Here is a 20,457-nt window from a genome sequence, read left to right as displayed (position 1 = left end):
ATGTAGCATGTATGTAGCATGTATGTAGCATGTATGTAGCATGTATGTAGCATGTATGTAGCATGTATGTAGCATGTATGTAGCATGTATGTAGCATGTATGTAGCATGTATGTAGCATGTATGTAGCATGTATGTAGCATGTATGTAGCATGTATGTAGCATGTATGTAGCATGTATGTAGCATGTATGTAGCATGTATGTAGCATGTATGTAGCATGTAGTATGTATGTAGCATGCATGTAGTATGTATGTAGTATGTATGTAGCATGTATGTAGTATTTTTATTTTTTATTTTTTTTTTTTTTAACATTTAACACATTAGCCGGATGATGGGACTACTACTGTCCCATCATTGGCTAATGTGTCAATCACTGTCATGGTAGCAGGCATCGCCCGATGGGACTTGTAGTCCCATCGGACGATGCTTGCACAGACCCCCGGACATCAGCACAGCCCCCCGGCAGGCCGGCACAGCCCCCCGGCAGGCCGGTACAGACCTCCACAGGGTGCACAGACCACCGGCAGGCCGGCACAGCCCCCCGGCAGGCCGGTACAGACCCCGGGCAGTCCACACAGCCCCCCGGCAGGCCGGCACAGCCCCCCGGCAGGCCGGCAGAGACCCCCGGCAGGCCCGAAATGACGGCGCATCATGATGCGCACACACCGCGCATCATGATGACGTCAGGCCGTCAATCAACTGAACTTCCGATTCCGATGCCGAATTCCGATATTGAAAAAATATCGGAAGTCGGTATCGGAATTCCGATACAGCAAGTATCGGCCGATACCCGATACTTGCGGTATCGGAATGCTCAACACTAACCATGATGGTGTCATTGTTTCTTTTGCCTCTGGAAGTGGGGAAGAAAAGATTTTTGTCATTCCCCCACTTCTGGGTAGCTCCAGCTCCCTGACTTGCCCTTCCCTCTGTACTGAGATGTCTATTCCTGTTTGGAGCAGAAGGGTCTTTTCCTAGTATTTATTGGTTCTGGTAAGGTCTTCTTGTCTGAAGCCTTTTCTAGCAGCTCGTCTAGGGCAGGACCAAACATGTATTTCCCTTTGAAGGGGATAGAGCACAACTTCATTTTTGAGGTCATATCCCCATTCCAAGATTTCAGCCAGAGTACTTGTCTTACCGAGTTTGATAATCCTGACGATCTTGCTGCTACTCTTACTGATTCTGCAGAGGCATCTACTAGAAAAACTGTTGCTTTCTGGAGGAGAGGTAAGGAAGCTAGGATGTCTTCTATGGGGGTACCAGTAGACAGGTGTTCCTCCAGTTGCTCCAGCCAACCATACATTGATCGAGCCACACAAGTAGATACTGCATTGGTGTTTAATAAAGATGCCGAAGTTTCCCATGATTTTCTTAGTAGCCCATCCATTTTGCGTTGCAGAGGATCCTTCAACTGGAGGAATCCTCAAATGGTAGTGTAGTCTTCTTAGCTACCCTAGCAATCTGGACGTCTACCCTTGGAATTTACGACCAGCAGGAAGCCGTCTCGTCGTCTACAGGGAACCTGTCCATCTCTGCTGGGGTGGTCAGCTTCTTCTCTGGGGATTCCCACTCTTCTAGGACCAGGTACTGGACATTCTTATGAATGGGAAACACCTGCTTCTTCTTAGAATGAAGTGCCGCAAATATGCCTTCATGTACCGTCTGGGCCGTCTTCTCCTCCTCGATCTCCATGGTCCTCCTTACTGCGTGAGGAGTTCCTCTAGAAGTAATATCTCTCCTGTTGGGAAGCCTCTGGGTCTAGGAATAATTCGCCCTCTTCCAGAGGCTCACCTGGGATCGACGCTTCATCCTGAGAGTCATCATTCCCTTCTTCCTCTAAATTAAGCTTTCTCCTTTTAATTTCTGGAGGGACCTTAGGAGAGGGTGTGGGTTGGGAAAGGGCACCAGGGAGGTTTTAATCTACTGTTGAATTAGGCCCTTAATCTCTTCCATCATGGATGACTGCTCTTCCCTGATGACTTTCTCCATCCACGCTTTGTATAATGTTTTCTTATACAAAGAGGTAAATTTTTTTGTACAGACTGCACATCTCCGTGAAGTCTTGGACTTGCTTCCTCATGCAGGTTCCTTGTCCCCCTAAAAATAAAGGGGAGAAGGCATCATAAGATTCTAACCTGCACCAAGGAATGGACACCCAGTGATAGGGTACTTACTGGGACAGGGATGGTGCTGGGATCTGCAGGTGCAGAGCGAGTGGAAGTCGACATCTCCATGTTGTTTTTACCACACAGTGGTCCTACCTTGGATATCTTCCTGTCCGGGGCTCTTATATAGGCGACTGGACTGACGCACCTGTCCTCCGATTAGAGGACCTCCTCCCTCCGATGTCGAGGTGTGGGGTTGGGAGGCCCACCAACACCATCCACGCTGTAATATGATCATGCAATATGATCATGCGTTCCAGCGTGGAACACAAAAAGTCCTTCCTGTATCTTGAAGCCGTCCGGGGTCTGACGTCATATCCGGCCGCCGGCTTCAGACCCAGAAGTCTTAACTCTGCTCCACAACTCAGGAGGGAGAGAGAAGCTGGAGAGCTTCAAGAGGCTGCCAGCCAAAGAATTCCCCCCCAGACTTTGCCCGAAGGTGCGGACTGGAGGAGGGGGTCCCAAGTGCTAATGGAGACGGGAGCAGCGCTCGGGGAAGAGAGGCAAGTCTGCTTCCCAGCTTTCAGATTTCCCTGGTGATCGCTGCCGCCGCAATATACCTAGGATGACCGCTTCATCCCTAGTAGGGACAGGAAAGAACACTGAGGGGGGAGAGAGTGTGGGAGGGGTTGCTTAACCTCTTTGTCATATCCTGTCCCTATTAGGAAAGGGGTAACATCCTCCAGGTGTGCTGTCGTGGGGGGGTTACTAGAGAAATAACTACTTCATGATGAGGACGACATCTTGATCTTCTACTGCGGCTCTAGAAACATATTTGTCCAGAGTCCGTCACTGACTCCATCCTCACCGGCCGTCTATATGAAGGTTTCCCATCTTCCCCGCACTGTAATCTTCTATCACGTTAGATCTTATGTCTGATTTACACACAGAGGTTTGAGGCTTTTATAAAAGCTTTTTTGTAAGAACAACGAGACAGGAGATATTTGATAACTGTCTCCGTGTACAGTGTTTTATTTTCTCTATTATATTGTTTTGGTTCTTTTTTATACCATTTTCTTGTAGGCTTCCATATATTAAATGAAAAACACAATCCAAAAATTGGGGCAGAGGTACTGTGGAAAAATTACACTGTGTGTGGGAACCAAGAAAGTGGCACTGTACGGTATCAAGAATGGGGATAAGTGACGATTTATTACCTAGTGGCTTGGGTGGAAGCATATTGTGTGGGGCATCTTGTACTATCAGAATGTGTGGGGGAAAGGAGGTACTGAGGGAACATTGTGTGTGGGGGACAAGAAAGGAGTACTGTACTGTGAGTGTAATACATGCTTCCTTGGTTCCCGTCTTTCATAGTTGGGTCGGTTCTTTCTATCAGAGGAAAAGGAACAAAACCATTGTGATTCTTATAAGGCAGCAACACAAAAAACCCTAAATATAACATTTTCTACCAACCCCCCAATCTGTGACTCTTCGGGGTAAATCGCTCTTTCACCATTGTATTAGAGCTAATACTATGAAGCTAAAGTGATTAAACAGACTTTCTGTCCCCTCCATAAAGGGGCACTTTCCCGTGTTTGTCAGAACTGTCCGAGGATTATTAGAGGGGATAGTTTCCCCCCAATTAGAAGTGACACCTGTGGGTATTGGGGTCTTTACCTGCTACAGTGCTGGTGTGGAGCCTCCACCCGCAGAGCAGCACTCCACATAAAGAATAATGGAGCCTCCGGCACCGACCTCCACCCACAGAGCCGCACTCCACATAGAGAATAATGGAGCCTCGAGTACCGACCTCCCCCCGCAGAGCCGCACTCCACATAGAGAATAATGGAGCCTCCAGCACCGACCTCCACTCGCAGAGCCGCACTCCACATAGAGAATAATGGTGCCTTCAGCACCGTCCTCCACCCGCAGAGCCGCACTCCACATAGAGAATAATGGAGCCTCCGGCACCGACCTCCACCCGCAGAGCCGCAATCCACATAGAGAATAATGGAGCCTCCGGCACCGACCTCCCCCCTCAGAGCCGCACTCCACCCGCAGAGCCACACTCCACATAGAGAATAATGGAGCCTCCGGCACCGACCTCCACCCGCAGAGCCGCACTCCACAGAGAATAATGGAGCCTCCAGCACCGACCTCCACCCGCAGAGCCGCACTCCACATAGAGAATAATGGAGCCTCCGGCACCGACCTCCACCCGCAGAGCCGCAATCCACATAGAGAATAATGGAGCCTCCGGCACCGACCTCCCCCCTCAGAGCCGCACTCCACCCGCAGAGCCACACTCCACATAGAGAATAATGGAGCCTCCGGCACCGACCTCCACCCGCAGAGCCGCACTCCACAGAGAATAATGGAGCCTCCAGCACCGACCTCCACCCGCAGAGCCGCACTCCACATAGAGAATAATGGAGCCTCCAGCACCGACCTCCACCCGCAGAGCCGCACTCCACATAGAGGATAATGGAGCCTCCAGCACCAACCTCCACCCGCAGAGCTGCACTCCACAGAGAATAATGGAGCCTCCGGCACCGACCTCCACCCGCAGAGCCGCACTCCACATAGAGGATAATGGAGCCTCCAGCACCTACCTCCACCCGCAGAGCCGCACTCCACAAAAAGAATAATGGAGCCTCCGGCACCGACCTCCATCCACAGAGCCGCACTCCACAGAGAATAATGGAGCCTTCGGCACCGACCTCCCCCCCCCCGCAGAGCCGCACTCCACCCGCAGAGCCGCACTCCACATAGAGAATAATGGAGCCTCCAGCACCGACCTCCACCCGCAGAGCCGCACTCCACCCGCAGAGCCGCACTCCACATAGAGAATAATGGAGCCTCCGGCACCGACCTCCACCCGCAGAGCCGCACTCTACATAGAGAATAATGGAGCCTCCGGCACCGACCTCCACCCGCAGAGCCGCACTCCACATAGAGAATAATGGAGCCTCCGGCACCGACCTCCACCCGCAGAGCCGCACTCTACATAGAGAATAATGGAGCCTCCGGCACCGACCTCCACCCGCAGAGCCGCACTCCACACGCAGAGCCGCACTCCACATAGAGAATAATGGAGTCTCCGGCACCGACCTCCACCAGCAGAGCCGCACTCCACATAGAGAATAATGGAGCCTCCAGCACCGACCTCCACCCGCAGAGCCGCACTCCACATAGAGAATAATGGAGCCTCCAGCACCGACCTCCACATAGAGAATAATGGAGCCTCCAGCACCGACCTCCACCCGCAGAGCCGCACTCCACATAGAGAATAATGGAGCCTCCGGCACCGACCTCCACCCGCAGAGCCGCACTCCACATAGAGAATAATGGAGCCTCCAGCACCGACCTCCACCCGCAGAGCCGCACTCCACATAGAGAATAATGGAGCCTCCAGCACCTACCTCCACCAGCACTCCACAGAGAATAATGGAACATCCGGCACCGACCTCCACCCGCAGAGCCGCACTCCACATAGAGAATAATAGAGCCTCCAGCACCGACCTCCACCCGCAGAGCCGCACTCCACATAGAGAATAATGGAGCCTCCGGCACCGACCTCCACCCGCAGAGCCGCACTCCACATAGAGAATAATGGAGCCTCCAGCACCGACCTCCACCCGCACTCCACATAGAGAATAATGGAGCCTCCAGCACCGACCTCCACAGAGAATAATGGAGCCTCCGGCACCGACCTCCACCCGCACTCCACAGAGAATAATGGAGCCTCCGGCACCGACCTCCACCCGCACTCCACAGAGAATAATGGAGCCTCCGGCACCGACCTCCACCCGCAGAGCCGCACTCCACATAGAGAATAATGGAGCCTCCGGCACCGACCTCCACCCGCAGAGCCGCACTCCACATAGAGAATAATAGAGCCTCCAGCACCGACCTCCACCCGCAGAGCCGCACTCCACATAGAGAATAATGGAGCCTCCAGCACCGACCTCCACCCGCAGAGCCGCACTCCACATAGAGAACAATGGAGCCTCCAGCAACGACCTCCACCTGCAGAGCCGCACTCCACATAGAGAATAATGGGGCCTCCAGCACCGACCTCCACCCACAGAGCCGCACTTCACATAGAGGATAATGGAGCCTCCGGCACCGACCTCCACCCGCAGAGCCGCACTCCACAGAGAGAATAATGGAGCCTCCGGCACCGACCTCCACCCGCAGAGCCGCACTCCACATAGAGAATAATAGAGCCTCCAGCACCGACCTCCACCCGCAGAGCCGCACTCCACATAGAGAATAATGGAGCCTCCAGCACCGACCTCCACCCGCAGAGCCGCACTCCACATAGAGAATAATGGAGCCTCCAGCACCGACCTCAACCCACAGAGCCACACTCCACATAGAGAATAATGGAGCCTCCAGCACCGACCTCCACCCGCAGAGCCACACTCCACATAGAGAATAATGGAGCCTCGAGTACCGACCTCCCCCCGCAGAGCCGCACTCAACATAGAGAATAATGGAGCCTCCAGCACCGACCTCCACTCGCAGAGCCGCACTCCACATAGAGAATAATGGAGCCTCCGGCACCGACCTCCACCCGCAGAGCCGCAATCCACATAGAGAATAATGGAGCCTCCGGCACCGACCTCCCCCCTCAGAGCCGCACTCCACCCGCAGAGCCACACTCCACATAGAGAATAATGGAGTCTCCGGCACCGACCTCCACCAGCAGAGCCGCACTCCACATAGAGAATAATGGAGCCTCCAGCACCGACCTCCACCAGCAGAGCCGCACTCCACATAGAGAATAATGGAGCCTCCGGCACCGACCTCCACCCGCAGAGCCGCACTCCACAGAGAATAATGGAGCCTCCAGCACCGACCTCCACCCGCAGAGCCGCACTCCACATAGAGAATAATGGAGCCTCCAGCACCGACCTCCACCCGCAGAGCCGCACTCCACATAGAGGATAATGGAGCCTCCAGCACCAACCTCCACCCGCAGAGCCGCACTCCACAGAGAATAATGGAGCCTCCGGCACCGACCTCCACCCGCAGAGCCGCACTCCACATAGAGGATAATGGAGCCTCCAGCACCTACCTCCACCCGCAGAGCCGCACTCCACAAAAAGAATAATGGAGCCTCCGGCACCGACCTCCATCCACAGAGCCGCACTCTACATAGAGAATAATGGAGCCTCCGGCACCGACCTCCACCCACAGAGCCGCACTCCACAGAGAATAATGGAGCCTTCGGCACCGACCTCCCCCTCCCCCGCAGAGCCGCACTCCACCCGCAGAGCCGCACTCCACATAGAGAATAATGGAGCCTCCAGCACCGACCTCCACCCGCAGAGCCGCACTCCACATAGAGAATAATGGAGCCTCCGGCACCGACCTCCACCCGCAGAGCCGCACTCCACATAGAGAATAATGGAGCCTCCAGCACCGACCTCCACCCGCAGAGCCGCACTCCACATAGAGAATAATGGAGCCTCCAGCACCGACCTCCACCCGCAGAGCCGCACTCGACATAGAGAATAATGGAGCCTCCAGAACCGACCTCCACATAGAGAATAATGGAGCCTCCAGAACCTACCTCCACCCGCACTCCACAGAGAATAATGGAGCCTCCAGCACCGACCTCCACCCGCAGAGCCGCACTCCACATAGAGAATAATAGAGCCTCCAGCACCGACCTCCACCCGCAGAGCCGCACTCCACATAGAGAATAATGGAGCCTCCAGCACCGACCTCCACCCGCAGAGCCACACTCCACATAGAGGATAATGGGCCGCACTCCACATAGAGAATAATGGAGCCTCCAGCACCGACCTCCACCCGCACTCCACATAGAGAATAATGGAGCCTCCAGCACCGACCTCCACAGAGAATAATGGAGCCTCTGGCACCGACCTCCACCCGCACTCCACAGAGAATAATGGAGCCTCCGGCACCGACCTCCACCCGCAGAGCCGCACTCCACATAGAGAATAATGGAGCCTCCAGCACCGACCTCCACCCGCACTCCACAGAGAGAATAATGGAGCCTCCGGCACCGACCTCCACCCGCAGAGCCGCACTCCACATAGAGAATAATAGAGCCTCCAGCACCGACCTCCACCCGCAGAGCCGCACTCCACATAGAGAATAAGGAAGCCTCCAGCACCGACCTCCACCCGCAGAGCCGCACTCCACATAGAGAATAATGGAGCCTCCAGCACCGACCTCCACCCGCAGAGCCGCACTCCACATAGAGGATAATGGAGCCTCCGGCACCGACCTCCACCCGCAGAGCCGCACTCCACAGAGAGAATAATGGAGCCTCCAGCACCGACCTCCACCCGCAGAGCCGCACTCCACATAGAGAATAATAGAGCCTCCAGCACCGACCTCCACCCGCAGAGCCGCACTCCACATAGAGAATAATAGAGCCTCCAGCACCGACCTCCACCCGCAGAGCCGCACTCCACAGAGAATAATGGAGCCTCCAGCACCGACCTCCACCCGCAGAGCCGCACTCCACATAGAGAATAATAGAGCCTCCAGCACCGACCTCCACCCGCAGAGCCGCACTCCACATAGAGAATAATAGAGCCTCCAGCACCGACCTCCACCCGCAGAGCCGCACTCCACATAGAGAATAATGGAGCCTCCAGCACCGACCTCCACCCGCAGAGCCGCACTCCACATAGAGAATAATGGAGCCTCCAGCACCGACCTCCACCCGCAGAGCCGCACTCCACATAGAGAATAATGGAGCCTCCAGCACCGACCTCCACCCGCAGAGCCGCACTCCACATAGAGAATAATAGAGCCTCCAGCACCGACCTCCACCCGCAGAGCCGCACTCCACATAGAGAATAATAGAGCCTCCAGCACCGACCTCCACCCGCAGAGCCGCACTCCACATAGAGAATAATGGAGCCTCCAGCACCGACCTCCACCCGCAGAGCCGCACTCCACATAGAGAATAATGGAGCCTCCAGCACCGACCTCCACCTGCAGAGCCGCACTCCACATAGAGAATAATAGAGCCTCCAGCACCGACCTCCACCCGCAGAGCCGCACTCCACATAGAGAATAATAGAGCCTCCGGCACCGACCTCCACCCGCAGAGCCGCACTCCACATAGAGAATAATGGAGCCTCCGGCACCGACCTCCACCCGCAGAGCCGCACTCCACATAGAGAATAATGGAGCCTCCAGCACCGACCTCCACCCGCACTCCACAGAGAGAATAATGGAGCCTCCGGCACCGACCTCCACCCGCAGAGCCGCACTCCACATAGAGAATAATAGAGCCTCCAGCACCGACCTCCACCCGCAGAGCCGCACTCCACATAGAGAATAATGGAGCCTCCAGCACCGACCTCCACCCGCAGAGCCGCACTCCACAGAGAATAATGGGGCCTTCAGCACCGTCCTCCACCCGCAGAGCTGCACTCCACATAGAGAATAATGGAGCCTCCGGCACTGACCTCCACTCCGCAGAGCCGCACTCCACAGAGAATAATGGAGCCTCCAGCACCGACCTCCACCCGCAGAGCCGCACTCCACAGAGAATAATGGGGCCTCCAGCACCGACCTCCACCCGCAGAGCCGCACTCCACATAGAGAATAATGGAGCCTCCAGCACCGACCTCCACCCGCAGAGCCGCACTCCACAGAGAATAATGGAGCCTCCAGCACCGACCTCAACCCACAGAGCCACACTCCACATAGAGAATAATGGAGCCTCCAGCACCGACCTCCACCCGCAGAGCCACACTCAACATAGAGAATAATGGAGCCTCGAGTACCGACCTCCCCCCGCAGAGCCGCACTCCACATAGAGAATAATGGAGCCTCCAGCACCGACCTCCACTCGCAGAGCCGCACTCCACATAGAGAATAATGGAGCCTCCGGCACCGACCTCCACCCGCAGAGCCGCAATCCACATAGAGAATAATGGAGCCTCCGGCACCGACCTCCCCCCTCAGAGCCGCACTCCACCCGCAGAGCCACACTCCACATAGAGAATAATGGAGTCTCCGGCACCGACCTCCACCAGCAGAGCCGCACTCCACATAGAGAATAATGGAGCCTCCAGCACCGACCTCCACCAGCAGAGCCGCACTCCACATAGAGAATAATGGAGCCTCCGGCACCGACCTCCACCCGCAGAGCCGCACTCCACAGAGAATAATGGAGCCTCCAGCACCGACCTCCACCCGCAGAGCCGCACTCCACATAGAGAATAATGGAGCCTCCAGCACCGACCTCCACCCGCAGAGCCGCACTCCACATAGAGGATAATGGAGCCTCCAGCACCAACCTCCACCCGCAGAGCCGCACTCCACAGAGAATAATGGAGCCTCCGGCACCGACCTCCACCCGCAGAGCCGCACTCCACATAGAGGATAATGGAGCCTCCAGCACCTACCTCCACCCGCAGAGCCGCACTCCACAAAAAGAATAATGGAGCCTCTGGCACCGACCTCCATCCACAGAGCCGCACTCTACATAGAGAATAATGGAGCCTCCGGCACCGACCTCCACCCACAGAGCCGCACTCCACAGAGAATAATGGAGCCTTCGGCACCGACCTCCCCCTCCCCCGCAGAGCCGCACTCCACCCGCAGAGCCGCACTCCACATAGAGAATAATGGAGCCTCCAGCACCGACCTCCACCCGCAGAGCCGCACTCCACATAGAGAATAATGGAGCCTCCGGCACCGACCTCCACCCGCAGAGCCGCACTCCACATAGAGAATAATGGAGCCTCCAGCACCGACCTCCACCCGCAGAGCCGCACTCCACATAGAGAATAATGGAGCCTCCAGCACCGACCTCCACCCGCAGAGCCGCACTCGACATAGAGAATAATGGAGCCTCCAGAACCGACCTCCACATAGAGAATAATGGAGCCTCCAGAACCTACCTCCACCCGCACTCCACAGAGAATAATGGAGCCTCCAGCACCGACCTCCACCCGCAGAGCCGCACTCCACATAGAGAATAATAGAGCCTCCAGCACCGACCTCCACCCGCAGAGCCGCACTCCACATAGAGAATAATGGAGCCTCCAGCACCGACCTCCACCCGCAGAGCCACACTCCACATAGAGGATAATGGGCCGCACTCCACATAGAGAATAATGGAGCCTCCAGCACCGACCTCCACCCGCACTCCACATAGAGAATAATGGAGCCTCCAGCACCGACCTCCACAGAGAATAATGGAGCCTCTGGCACCGACCTCCACCCGCACTCCACAGAGAATAATGGAGCCTCCGGCACCGACCTCCACCCGCAGAGCCGCACTCCACATAGAGAATAATGGAGCCTCCAGCACCGACCTCCACCCGCACTCCACAGAGAGAATAATGGAGCCTCCGGCACCGACCTCCACCCGCAGAGCCGCACTCCACATAGAGAATAATAGAGCCTCCAGCACCGACCTCCACCCGCAGAGCCGCACTCCACATAGAGAATAATGGAGCCTCCAGCACCGACCTCCACCCGCAGAGCCGCACTCCACATAGAGAATAATGGAGCCTCCAGCACCGACCTCCACCCGCAGAGCCGCACTCCACATAGAGGATAATGGAGCCTCCGGCACCGACCTCCACCCGCAGAGCCGCACTCCACAGAGAGAATAATGGAGCCTCCAGCACCGACCTCCACCCGCAGAGCCGCACTCCACATAGAGAATAATAGAGCCTCCAGCACCGACCTCCACCCGCAGAGCCGCACTCCACATAGAGAATAATAGAGCCTCCAGCACCGACCTCCACCCGCAGAGCCGCACTCCACAGAGAATAATGGAGCCTCCAGCACCGACCTCCACCCGCAGAGCCGCACTCCACATAGAGAATAATAGAGCCTCCAGCACCGACCTCCACCCGCAGAGCCGCACTCCACATAGAGAATAATAGAGCCTCCAGCACCGACCTCCACCCGCAGAGCCGCACTCCACATAGAGAATAATGGAGCCTCCAGCACCGACCTCCACCCGCAGAGCCGCACTCCACATAGAGAATAATGGAGCCTCCAGCACCGACCTCCACCCGCAGAGCCGCACTCCACATAGAGAATAATGGAGCCTCCAGCACCGACCTCCACCCGCAGAGCCGCACTCCACATAGAGAATAATAGAGCCTCCAGCACCGACCTCCACCCGCAGAGCCGCACTCCACATAGAGAATAATAGAGCCTCCAGCACCGACCTCCACCCGCAGAGCCGCACTCCACATAGAGAATAATGGAGCCTCCAGCACCGACCTCCACCCGCAGAGCCGCACTCCACATAGAGAATAATGGAGCCTCCAGCACCGACCTCCACCTGCAGAGCCGCACTCCACATAGAGAATAATAGAGCCTCCAGCACCGACCTCCACCCGCAGAGCCGCACTCCACATAGAGAATAATAGAGCCTCCGGCACCGACCTCCACCCGCAGAGCCGCACTCCACATAGAGAATAATGGAGCCTCCGGCACCGACCTCCACCCGCAGAGCCGCACTCCACATAGAGAATAATGGAGCCTCCAGCACCGACCTCCACCCGCACTCCACAGAGAGAATAATGGAGCCTCCGGCACCGACCTCCACCCGCAGAGCCGCACTCCACATAGAGAATAATAGAGCCTCCAGCACCGACCTCCACCCGCAGAGCCGCACTCCACATAGAGAATAATGGAGCCTCCAGCACCGACCTCCACCCGCAGAGCCGCACTCCACAGAGAATAATGGGGCCTTCAGCACCGTCCTCCACCCGCAGAGCTGCACTCCACATAGAGAATAATGGAGCCTCCGGCACTGACCTCCACTCCGCAGAGCCGCACTCCACAGAGAATAATGGAGCCTCCAGCACCGACCTCCACCCGCAGAGCCGCACTCCACAGAGAATAATGGGGCCTCCAGCACCGACCTCCACCCGCAGAGCCGCACTCCACATAGAGAATAATGGAGCCTCCAGCACCGACCTCCACCCGCAGAGCCGCACTCCACAGAGAATAATGGAGCCTCCGGCACCGACCTCCTCCCGCAGAGCCGCACTCCACATAGAGAATAATGGAGCCTTCGGCACCGACCTCCACCCGCAGAGCCGCACTCCACATAGAGAATAATGGAGCCTCCAGCACCGACCTCCACCTGCAGAGCCACACTCCACATAGAGAATAATGGAGCCTCCAGCACCGACCTCCACCCGCAGAGCCGCACTCCACATAGAGAATAATGGAGCCTTCAGCACCGACCTCCACCCGCAGAGCCGCACTCCACATAGAGAATAATGGAGCCTCCAGCACCGACCTCCACCCGCAGAGCCGCACTCCACATAGAGAATAATGGAGCCTTCAGCACCGTCCTCCACCCGCAGAGCCGCACTCCACATAGAGGATAATGGAGCCTCCGGCACCGACCTCCACCCGCAGAGCCGCACTCCACATAGAGAATAATGGAGCCTCCGGCACCGACCTCCACCCGCAGAGCCGCACTCCACATAGAGAATAATGGAGCCTCCAGCACCTACCTCCACCCGCAGAGCCGCACTCCACAGAGAATAATGGAGCCTCCAGCACCGACCTCCACCCGCAGAGCCGCACTCCACATATATGGCTGCTCTGTGCGCACAGGACCTGTGATGAGGTCACAGGAGGGGAGGAGTCAGGGGTCACATGATCAGGGGCCTCAGTGGATGCAGGACTCTGCTGTGCTGGTTGTCATGGTGCTGGATGAGGGGAAGTTTATGTGTGGGGTCAGGAGGGGTTTACAGGGAGGATGTAGCAGAGCCACTTGTGTACGAGACTGGAGAGGTGAGAGATTCTGATGACGTCACATTCCATCATTCTTATCTGTGGGAATAACAGAAGGACAGAACTGGAGAGGTGAGGACTCTGGGAATGTCTGTAGTGAGATTTATTAATGTGTCTCTCTATAACCAGGACCTTGGTGAGATCACCGTTAATACTGTGAGAAAAAGTCTCATGGTGCAGCGTTGAGCTTAGTGAGTTCACTTGCAGTTCAGGGACCTATTGCATCAGGAGGGCGGTAATGTCACAATGGGGGCAGGCTTTGCAGTGTTGAGAATCTCACCCCCCATGTGTTCACCCACCTATCAGGGCTGTGGAGTCGGAGTTAGTTTTGGGTGGAGTCGGAGTTAGTTTTGGTAGGAGTCGGAGTCGGTAGAAATGTACCGACTCCAGCTTTTAAAAAAAATGTATTCATATTTCATAATTGAACTTTCATATGAATTTTATAAATGTTACTCAAATATATATGTTCTATCAAACTATGAACAACAGTGATAAGCAGTTCTGCTGGAGATAGAGACATTTCTTACTTCTTGTGTGTCACTGTTCTCCACTGCCCTTATCTAATCTTATACTTGGTTAACCTCATGCTGCCCCAACCCCCCTACTTACAATGTATGAAACTGAAAGTGAAAATGTGTTGCAAATTCTTAGTAGTAAAGCTCCTCCTCTAGACTAGATCATACTAGGTGTGCGTCTTCCAAGCATCTCACAGGTGCCTGCTACTCAGAAGAGGAAGACTGTAAGAAGTATTATCCTTTCAACAAACTTTGCATCAGTTAACTGTGAGTACATGAGGAATAATAACAGTATTACTGACCACTATATCAGTTGTACGACCTGGCAATAATTTTGTACAATTGTTTTTAGGAAAAACAATTGTCATTTGGATTGTGAATGCAGAATTAAAAACCTGAGAATGTCAAAGAAGCATCACATTAAATCAGCTGTATTTGAACATTTCACCATCACTCAAGATAGAAAACATTATGTCTGTCAGTGTATGACAAATGATCCAGATGAAAACAAATGCTGTGAAGCCAAGATGAGTGCATATTCAGGCAAAGATAAAAATGCTCCTACCAGAGCTTCTAATCTAAAGAGACATTTACAGCGCTTTCATCCAGAAGTACTGAAAGCAGTGGATGAGAAAGGCTGCATCCAAACCAATGAACCAGTGCCCAGCTCTTCCAGCCAAACAAAGGAGCAGAGAACTTTGCAGCCATCAGTTGCAAGATATTTTGTCAGTGACAAAGTTACTGTGACAATGACAGTAGATACATTTAAAAAACAGATCATAGAGCTTGTTGTAAAGGATAGTGTGCCTATTTCATTATTTTCACGACCAGCTTTTATGTGTCTGAATGGGGAAATGGCCCGCAAGCTTGGTGTTTCTCTGGAGAGAGAGTATTAGAAAATTAGTAATCGAAGAAGCTTTTAAACAAAAGGGAGAACTTAAAAAATCTCTCAAGGGACGCTTTCTGTTTCTTAAAATGGATGCCTGCACACGTCACAGAGTGAACTATTTTGCCATCAATGTCCGATTTGTTTGTGACAAAAATGAAATAGTTACCAAGACATTGGCAGTAAAAGACACCAAAGCTCATCACACCAGTGAGTTTCTCCAGGTCTTGGTGGAAAAGGTTCTGCAAGACTATGAACTTAAAAAAGAGCAAGTTCTTTCTGTCGTAACTGACAATGCTTCAAATATGATAAGTACTATTAAGCTAATAAATGAGAGTAATGATGGTGACCAGCAGCTAGAAGAACATTCTGGGTCCACAGACACAGAAATGTTTGAAATAGAGGAACACAGTATTGTAACTGAGGAGCAAACTGAAGTTGCTTCAGATGAACAGCAACATGATAGTTTAGATGATCTTGTTGAAACTGTGTCAATATGTTCTTTCATTCATCACATGCGCTGTGTTGTGCATACGCTACAGCTGGCTATAAGAGACAGTCTGCAAGAAGGACATGCTGCTGCACTGATTGGCAAGGTGAGAAAATTGGCTACTGTTGCCAGAACCCCTAAAGTTGACTCAATTTTGAAGAGACGTGCTGGAAAAGGGGCAATTATTGATCAAGCCACACGATGGGGCAGTACTTACTTAATGATTCAGCGCTTGGTTGAACTGAAAACCTTTCTTGTAGACATGGCTAACCCTCAACTGACGCTAAATGAAAGTCAGTGGAATCAGGTGACTGAGCTGGAAAAATTGCTAGAGCACCCATTTACAGTGACTAAAAAATTACAAGCAGAGGACTTAACTCCAGGTATTTTCTTAAAGGAGTGGAAGAACCTGATGTTTCGCCTGTCCCAAAGAGGAGGGTTAATTGCAAGTGGCATTGCTACATCAATGAAACGGAGAGAGGAGCTACTATTACAAAATAACATTCTTTTGGCAGCTGTTTATGTAGACCCAATGCATCGGATTCTTCTAGATGATCAACAGCTAAGTAAAGGAAAAGAAGCTCTGTTTGAAATAGGAGTAAGGATGAAAGGGTTGCAGAACAGTCAGGAGGAACAAGAAGAATTTGGTCGTCCTGCCACATCTTCACCCTCCTCATCAACTGATGAAGAAGTTAATTTCGAAAAATATTTGGATCACAAGGACCGTGCAAAGCGTTCCCGCATAGAAGAGTCATCCCCATCAAGGAACACAGCCAGTACATTTCAGCAGAATTTTTCATGTGCACTAAAAGAAATTGAGAAATTTGACCGTTCATCAAAAATAACAGTGCAACAAGCGATTCCTCTGTATCCTGACATTGTCAGAGATGTTGCCCGAGTGGTTACTGCTTTGCCACCAACACAAGTTAGTGTAGAGAGGTTGTTCTCTGCTCTCAAAATAATTAGATCAGATTTGAGGGCATCCATGAAGGAGGATCTGACAGAGGCAATACTTTTTCTGAGGACAAATTTATAGATTTCTTCTTATTAACTGCATAAAAGTGTTTATTGCATATTTACTTACAGTTTAGAAAAGTTTATAAAAGTTATTTGCTATATTCTAATTGTATTCTAATAAATGTAGTTTTTGCTCTAAGTGGTCTGATTACTTATATGATGTGAGAAACTGAATAAGCACGATGTTTAATATTTTACAACAGTAAATTTGTTGTTATGAATTGGCCATTTATGAAGGAATCGGAGTCGGAGTCGGAGCCTGATAAAATCCAGGAGTCGGAGTCGCAACTGTGGCTTACCGACTCCACAGCCCTGCCACCTATCCACTCTCTCGTTCCCCATGTGCTGACTTCTCCTGTCTGTGCTCTCTTCTTTGACCTGTCTACCCCATGTGCTATCCCCCTTGTCTGCTGTCTCTCTCCTTCCTGTGCTGTCCCTTTTGAGCTGTCTCCCCCTGTGCTCTGTCTCTCTCACCCCTGTGTCTGACTGTGTACAGAACATACCACAGCTCCTGGGCAGGGGAGGAAGCAAAAGTCAATACTGACATCACAGCAGGGGATCACAGAGGATTCATTTTGTGAGGTAAAATATTGTTTAAAAAAAGTCAGTGAAATATTTTACCTCACAAAATGAATCCTCTGTGATCCCCTGCTGTAATGTCAGTATTGACTTTTGCTTCCTCCCCTGCCCAGGAGCTGTGGTATGCTTCGTACACGGTCAGACACAATGTTTAAAATGAACTTTCATTCATGGGAAAACCCCTTTAATGTGACCGGCTTTCCTCTGCCTGTAGACATGTTGAGCATCTGCCGCCAGGATCAGCCAAATGATTCACTGCGCCTGCGCGGAATTTGCGCAGGCACAGTGCAACAGTGTTTCATTGGTGGTACCGCGTAAGAGGCTGCGTGTGATTGTGTGTGTGTGTCGTGCATACATCGTATAGAGTGTGTGTTATTATTATTATACACTTATATAGTGCCATTTATTCCATGGCGCTTTACATGTGAAAAGGGGAAATATAGACAAGTACAATAAACATGTCCAAGACAAGGGACACACAAGTACAGGAGAGAGGACCCTGCCCACGAGGGCTCACAGTCTACAGGGATGGGTGAGGATACACTAGGAGTGTTTGTGTGTGGTGTGACGGTGTTCCGCTGGTGGTACCGTGCAGTAGGTTGGTACCAGCAGCAGTTTCCATATTGGGACACCCATCACTTGGGTGTCCCAATATGGAGGTCGGTGAACTTCCTCCACTTGGAATTCTGGGATACGGTAACATCTGGACAGAACAAGATATGAAAACATTACGAGGCCATTATATATGAAACAAGATTATAGGGAGAAAAATGGGAAGCGCAAGCTTCTAAGTGTAGTAGTTAGTTTCCAAAGGTATAGACTCAGTGTGAATGCACTCACCTATTTGGTGTCTACTGCATTTAGATCCAATCTCTGGATCACTCCATTCCTCTTTCCAATCAGTTTGCTGCAAGGATCTGGGAACTAGTGAGAGCACTGGACAGCGCTTTCATAGGCTATAACACTTGGTGACTGTTTTTCCCAGCCATGCGCGCTCCTGAGGGATGATGATGGAATTTGATATTCAAATTCAAGAATGATTTCTATTTTTAATTCAAACTAGAACACAACCGGTTTCGACTTCTTAGGCCGGAGTCACACTAGCGATTAAATCGGACAAATGCAATGCGATAAGAAATTGCATTTCATTCGTCCCAATGTTATTCTATGGGGCATCTCCCATCATGTGATTTTTGATCGGATCCGATCCTCTGACCGAGACAATCGCAGCATGCTGCGATTGTCACCGATTTTCGGATCGGATTCGACAATGCAAGTCTATGGGGGCGAGAAAAAATGGGACTAAAAACGGACTAGATGTGTGACTTGCGATAAAATCGCACCCGGTGTCCTTTAGCAACTTAGCAATTTACCTTGTGAAAAAAAAATTATGGGCTAAAAATCATTTTTTTTTAGGAAAAAAATGATTTTTTATTTTCACGGCTCTGCGTTATAAACTTCTGTGAAGCACTTGGGGGTTCAAGGTGCTCACCACACATTTAGATAAGTTCCTTGGTGGGTCTAGTTTCCAAAATTGGGGTCACTTGTGGGGGCTTTCCACATTTTAGGTACATCAGGGGCTCTGCAAATGTAACATGATGCCCGCAGACCATTCCATCAAAGTCAGCATTTCAAAATGTCACTACTTCCCTTCCGAGCCCAGACGTGTGCCCAAACAGTGGTTCCCCCACATATGGGGTTCCAACGTACTCAGGACAAACTGGAGAACAACTTTTGGGGTCCAATCTCTCCTGGTACCCTTGCGCACTAAAAAATAATTTTTTGAGGAACAAAATTTTTTTTATTTTCACGGCTCTGCGTTATAAACTTTTGTGAAACACTTGGGGGTTCAAAGTCCTCACTATGCATCTAGATAAGTTCCTTAGGGGGTCTAGTTTCCAAAATGGGGTCATTTGTGGGGGGAGCTCCAATGTTTACGCACACAAGGGCTCTCCAAGCATAACATGGTGTCCGCTAACGATTAGAGGTAATTTTAATTTCAAAAAGTAAAATGGCGCTCCTTCCCTTCTGAGCCCTGCCGTGCGCCCAAACAGTGGTTCCCCCTACATAAGGGGTACCAGTGTACTCAGGACAAACTGGACAACAACTTTTGGGATCCAATTTCTCCTGTTAGCCATGTGATAATAAAAAATAACGGGCTAAAAAATCATTTTTTGAGGAAGAAAATTTTTTTATTTTCACTACTCTGTGTTATAAACTTTTGTGAAGCACATGGGGGTTCAAAGTGCTCACTACACATCTAGATAAGTTACATAAGGTGTCTAGTTTCCAAAATGGTGTCACTTGTGGGGGGTTTTCACTGTTTAGGCACACAGGGTCTCTCCAAACGCGACATGGTGTCCGATAACGATTGGAGCTAATTTTCCATTCAAAAAGTCAAATGGCGCTCCTCCCTTCTGGACCCTGCCTTGCTCCCAAACAGTGGTTTATGACCACATATGAGGTATCGGTGTACTCAGGAGAAATTGCCTAACAAAATTTATAATCCATTTTATCCTGTTGCCCATGTGAAAATGAAAAAACTGAGGCTATAAGAAATTTTTTGTGAAAAAAAGTCCTTTTTTTTACAGATCAATTTGTGAAGCACCTGGGGGTTCAAAGTGATCATTATGCATCTAGATAAGTTCCTTGGGGGGTCTAGTTTCCAAAATTGGGTCACTTGTGGGGGAGCTCCAATGTTTAGGCACACAGGGGCTCTCCAAACGCGACATGGCAACCGCTAAATATTCCAGCATATTTTCAATTCAAAAAGTCAAATGGCGCTCCTTCCCTTCTGAGCCCTGCCGTGCACCCAAACAGTGGTTTATGACCACATATGAGATATCGGTGTACTCAGAAGAAATTGCTCAACAAATTTTAGGATCCATTTTATCCTGTTGCCCATGTGAAAATTAAAAAAATTGATGCTAAAAGAAAATTTTTGTTGGAAAAATTAAAATGTCCTTTTTTTCTTTCCACGTTGCTTTAGTTCCTGTGAAACACCTAAAGGGTTAATAATCTTCTAGAATGTATTTTTGAGTAGCATGAGAGGTGCAGTTTTTAGAATGATGTCACTTTTGGGTAT

The 20,457-nt window shown here is 51.7% G+C and overlaps 1 protein-coding gene and 1 pseudogene across 1 annotated transcript in view; both read right to left on the bottom strand.

Moving 5' to 3' along the window:
* Positions 1 to 4,303, bottom strand: part of LOC141073008 (uncharacterized) — a 47,537-nt pseudogene extending 43,234 nt beyond the window's left edge.
* LOC141072991 (uncharacterized) overlaps positions 1 to 4,323 on the bottom strand; it is a 481,253-nt gene extending 476,930 nt beyond the window's left edge. The window contains exon 1 of the mRNA XM_073560260.1: positions 4,262 to 4,323. Within this exon, the coding sequence (XP_073416361.1) occupies positions 4,262 to 4,288 (27 nt within the window). The 5' untranslated portion in view covers positions 4,289 to 4,323. The remainder of the gene's footprint in view (positions 1 to 4,261) is intronic.
* Positions 4,324 to 20,457: the final 16,134 nt, after the last annotated feature.

The sequence above is a fragment of the Dendrobates tinctorius genome, unplaced genomic scaffold (assembly GCF_039654945.1).
Source record: "Dendrobates tinctorius isolate UK_male_01 unplaced genomic scaffold, ASM3965494v1 ptg000294l, whole genome shotgun sequence".
In the NCBI taxonomy this organism is placed as follows: Eukaryota; Metazoa; Chordata; class Amphibia; order Anura; family Dendrobatidae; genus Dendrobates; species Dendrobates tinctorius.
This window is presented reverse-complemented; position numbering and strand designations above follow the sequence as displayed.